This window comes from Volvox carteri (assembly GCF_000143455.1).
Source record: "Volvox carteri f. nagariensis unplaced genomic scaffold VOLCAscaffold_36, whole genome shotgun sequence".
NCBI lineage: Eukaryota > Viridiplantae > Chlorophyta > Chlorophyceae > Chlamydomonadales > Volvocaceae > Volvox > Volvox carteri.
The window spans coordinates 1,075,297-1,080,368 of NW_003307579.1; the positions used below are offsets into that span (position 1 = coordinate 1,075,297).

At 57.5% G+C, this 5,072-nt stretch overlaps 2 protein-coding genes across 2 annotated transcripts in view; both read right to left on the reverse strand.

Moving 5' to 3' along the window:
• VOLCADRAFT_105987 (uncharacterized protein) overlaps positions 1-1,534 on the reverse strand; it is a gene marked incomplete at both ends in the record, with an annotated part of 8,052 nt that extends 6,518 nt beyond the window's left edge. Inside the window, 2 exons of the mRNA XM_002953510.1 lie at positions 127-687; positions 1,081-1,534. Of these exons, the coding sequence (XP_002953556.1) occupies positions 127-687; positions 1,081-1,534 (1,015 nt within the window). The remainder of the gene's footprint in view (positions 1-126; positions 688-1,080) is intronic.
• Positions 1,535-3,895: 2,361 nt separating this feature from the next.
• VOLCADRAFT_38723 (uncharacterized protein) lies at positions 3,896-4,051 on the reverse strand (the record flags this gene model as incomplete). Its single annotated transcript, XM_002953511.1, has 1 exon — positions 3,896-4,051. A coding segment is annotated over one exon (156 nt), but the record flags the coding sequence as incomplete, so codon positions are not given.
• Between the last annotated feature and the right edge of the window lie 1,021 nt (positions 4,052-5,072).

A 5,072-nucleotide genomic window follows, 5' to 3' on the forward strand; every position in this document is an offset into this window, starting at 1 on the left:
CCACAGCCACAGCCCAGCTGAAGAGCTCTTCATCAACATGGAGACCACCAAAGGCACCTGATAACGCCGTTGCTGCCGCCGCCGATGTGGATCCGGAATCCTGCGGGCGGGCGGATCCCGCCGCACGGGCAGCAGCTCCCCCCGTCTGCCCGTCTCCCCGGCCGAATACCTCCCGGATGACGTGGCGGAGCCAGTACTTCTGGTTCCGTACATCTTGTATGATGCTACCGTACTGCAGCTCGTCGACCGCGTCGTCGTACATGAGCATTGCGACGCGCGGTGTCGGGACGCCCCGCGCAAGGCCCGGAAGGTAGGCCAGGTACGGCAGCAGCGGCGAGGCCGACCCACGGGACAGGTGGTACAGCAACGTCAGGGCCTGCTTAAACTGCCAGGCGGCGGCGCCAGTGTCGCTGCCCCGCGGCATCATGCCGTACAGTGCAACCAGTGCGGCGGCGTCGGCAGCCGGGATAACCAGCGAGCTGGCGCTGTCTTGGGCTGCCCCCGCGGCACCGGCTTCTGCTACTGCGGCGGCGGCAACGTTGACGGCGTCAGGGTTGACGGCGGCGGCCGCAGTGGCGGCGGCCTCCTCAATGTTGTCGTACCGAATCTGTAGCATCCTGGGTACGGCAATCAGAAGGGTGCCGGCGGGATGGTCCTCTGAGGCCCTGAGCTGCCTATCCACCGCCCCTGGAGCCGGGCGCAGGTTGGGGGGGGCCAGGTCGGGGGGAAAGGTGGGGGAAGCGGGTTTTTGGTGTGGTCGTACTCTCGTACTTTCAGCTAAGCCATGTATGTAGATGAGGATGAATGATCTCGACATCGCAATACAGTTCACCCTTCCGCCTCCTGGGAAAAATGACCCAATTCAAAAATGACCCAATTCAAAAATGACCCAAATCAAAAATGACCCAATTCTACAGCAACCGGGAGCTCTCCTTCCGTGGGGGGGGGAGGAGGCGAAATCGACCATCCCGGGAGCCATGACGCAGCCGGGAGGGTCATAACGCCCACCGCGCCTCGATCAATAAACTGCCTTTACCTCCTCCCCCCCAAATACCATCCCCCACCCCATCCCCCCCTGACCTGAGGGGAACATGACCGACCGTAGCTCCACACCGTTAACCGTCCCGCCATGGTTCCGGAGCCATTCCTCCAGGCGCGGGAGATGCCCAAGGCTCGTGATATCGCCGCCACTACAATGGCTGGCGCCGCATACAGTACGGCGGTTGATGCTGCCGCTACTGCCGCTGCGGGAGGATGCGTTGGCAGCTGTTGATGTGTTTCGACTTGTTTGGCATAGTATAGTAGCGTTAGCTGGCAAGCTCAGAAAGGTAGTGGTGGCGGTGATGGTTAGGAGTCTAGTTGCGTATGTTCTGCCTTGGGCAGTCGTGGCGAGGGTAAGCGCGGAGATAAGCGACCTTGGCCGCGTCGAGCATTGAAGCTGAGCAAATTGGAGTGCAGAAGGCAATTTAGAGAGCTGCATCGATTGCTTTGCTCCGTCCCCGATGCGCCGCTTGCCCAGCCGCCCGAAACTCATAATTTGAGGAGTGGTTGTTTGCTAAAAGAATTTCTTATTTAGATAGGAGGTAGATAATTATTTATAGTGTAAATACTCAGCAGAAAGCTTGGTCAGAGAAACAGGCATCTTTATGCAGGAAAATCATGGCTTGATTGACGGGGCCCATGAATGGGTCCATGAGCTAAGACTGTAATCTAGCACAGTAACAGCATTACAACAAAGCAAGGAATGCAGTTTGATTCATTATCGGCTGTCGGATTCTTGCAGTAGTTTCCAGTTCCAACTAACTCCTTAACATCCCCCTGTTATGTGTGTTCTGCTTGGCAAATCCGAAGCAAAGCCGCTGAATTGCTTGTAAATTATATGACATGCAGCAGCACTGATAGCATGTATTGATTTTCTCAGAAAAGTGACGAAAACAGATGCATCCTTACTGACTTCCCCGCTCGACCATTACTGAAATGCCTCCACGTCTCTTTGGTCTTCTTCTGGCAATTCTGTGTGCCGTTTGCAGGCTCGTTCCTACGGTATTTCCAGCTTTCGAGCCTAGTTTCGAACCAATACGACAAAATCACGGTCGTCCTTCGATCCGAAAGCTTGACCTTCAATCCAATGGGCGTGCCTCAACGCATCTGGATAATAAAGAGTCAACCAGAAGTATATGTTAAGGCAGGAAATCCCAAAACCGTCTAGCCAAAGCATCTTGGCAGCAGCAAGCAAACTTTTGGGCGATCCGCATCACGTAGCATACATATGTGAGGTTAGCAAATTTAGGCACCTTCGCCCTCATTAATCCCTTATTTGTACCCGCCGGACGTCAAGACGCCCGCCGTACCTCGTACACAAACCTGCATTTTCCCTCTGTTTCGCTTTCAGCTCCGCAACACAACTTGAGAAGCCACCGTTGGGGAGCCACTAAATCGCTGAAGGCCCAAAGTTGTAACTTTTTCCTGTTGCCCATTTTAACATGTCTGCAGAGCAGATGTGCAACTCTTAAGTGGGTGCGTAGTTAGCATGTCGGCCGTGTTATGTCGGCCGAGTGACCAATCCGCATAAAACAGGCTTTCTTCTTCTGCTGTTCTTCCACCGCAGGCAAGGGATGTCCGGGAAAAATGAACTCGCTCTGCCGCACACCATATTCATGATACACTTACACGTCCTCATTCGTCCAAACTACAACCACCAATAACCACCACAACTACCAACAACCACAGCACTCGCCGATATGCATCCTTTCCCGGACGTCACGCCTCTTGTACAAAAACCCCAACAGGGGATCTTTTTGTAACAGCCATAGAAAACCATCCGTACGTACGTACGTACGTCCATAAGTGTTGCCGTACCTATATGTCGCTATCGGAGCCAGGCCAGGTCATCGCCAGCCCCCTCACTCAGGTTGAGTAATGACATGCACGACATGGTAATGACATACATACATACAGCACAACATCTTCAGGCGACATTTGGGGTCCGCTAGGTCCACAAGCGGCCCAAGGTGTGGCGCCCTGCCGTGATGCGACCAAAATGCAGCCAGGAGTTAATTCAATGCTTCCGGAGGGCCACTGCTCCAGTTGACTTGAACTGAACTGAACTGAATTCAGCTCATGCAGACAAAATTAATAACGGCAATAATGAAGACAACGAACAACTGAAAGGTTTTGAAGGGCGAAAATTATGCGGCGCACTAATTCGCCTGCCGCGAAAAACACAACCATCACCACAACAACAATGAATATTTTCTGTGGTTTACAAAAGCAACTATGAAACAAAATCAAACAAGCTCACCCTCACTCACCCCTAGGCCCTCAGCCCTCACCTCACCTCTACACAGCACATCCCGCTCCCACTCCCACTCCCATATCCACACCCACTCCCACACACCTCACCTCACCGCCAGAACCAACATCCACATCAGTCGACACCGCACGGGGTGCTCTGCTCTGTACGGGCCCCCACCTGTTCAACTCCCCACTCGCCCTCCCGCACCTCACTACCTCTCCCCCCCCCCCGCCGGTCGTCCAGCAGCCCAACCAGCGTCCCGCCGCGTCCTCCCACCGTCCTTCCCCACAGACCCACATCACCGCCATCACCGCCATCTCCGCCACAACAGAGGAATTTCTCCTCCACCCATCATCTCCCCCTCCACCACCCTCAACCTCCTCTATCCTCCTCCCTCTCCATCATCGTCATTAAATGAAAACTCCTCACTCTCCTCCGCCACCATCATCGCCGCCGTTGCCATTTTCAAGATCCGTACGATGATGATGACGATGATGACGACGACGGTTAACTCTCCAAAACGCCGCCGGCATCAGCACCGCCGCCGCCAGTCGCCGCCGCCGCCGCCGCCGCCGCCGCGGCCCCCGTGCTCCGCCGCAACGCCGCCGCCAGCAACGCCGGCTCTACCCCCGCATTACACAAATTAGACAGCAACCTCGTGTGCCTCATGCCGTACTGGTCCATAGGGCCGTACACCTCCCCCCAGGCCGCTACCATGGCCCGAAGACAATCCCAGTCGTCCACCAACGCCTTCCCCGGTGCGGGCCGACCCATGGGACTGTGAACCACCTCCCGGGCCAACATCGCCACCAGTACGGCATTGGTGGTGCTGCTGCTGCCACCTGGGGATGAATCCGCCGTTGACTCTGTTGCTGTGGTGGTTAAAAGGTTGTTGAGGGTCGTTGACATTGAAGCAGAAGCTGCCAGTTTGAGCATCAGGCCGGGGTATGTGGCGAGCAGATCGGCGGCGGCCGCCAAGGCGGCTGAGTCGATGCTACGTCGCCTGGCGACCTCCCGATCCAGGGAGGCCTGGAGGCGGGAATGGGTAGGGAAACAGTGTGTGTGCGGGGCGGGGGGGGGAGAGGTGGATTTGGCGGTGGTCGTGCGGGCCAGGCGCGGGCAGTGCGGGTCCTTAGGCGGCGCCCTTGAATTGGGCCCCCACCAAGCAAGGAGGGGAAAACCCCGAGTGACTCAACGCACGTACTTCAGACATGCCGTACGAGTGAGGGGAGGGAAAGCTGGAACGTAACCCGCTCCAAGGCCGTACACTGGCCCAACCACCAAGCCCATGTCCTCAGCACCAAAAAAACATATTTATAACTCCCAACCGCCAACCGCCAACCGCCAACCATGTGGGAACCCCACCTGGGCCTCCCGCCGTTCCTCCGGGGTGCTGCCGTACATTTGGCGATGTCGCAGCGGCGCCAGATCCGCCTCCCGCTGCTCCACGGAATGGGACTGAAGATGCTGGTAGTACGACGACGACGACGACGACGATGACGCGTACGACAACTCTGCTGCTGCCGCATCCGCGTCCGCTGCACGACGCCGCCGCCGTCGCGAACCCGCAGGTCCCCTCAATTGCCGACGCGCCGCAATACCGGCACGTACGACCGCATCCCCCCCCGCGACATACACCCCTCCGCTTCGGTCGCCGCCGTCGTCACCAGCGTCATGCCGTACGGAAGCCGTACGTGTAGCCGTGGGAGACGGCGACGGAACGGGATGTGGCGAGGGTCGGGGTCCCGGGCCTCTCCGGCAGCCCTCCCCCCGCGCC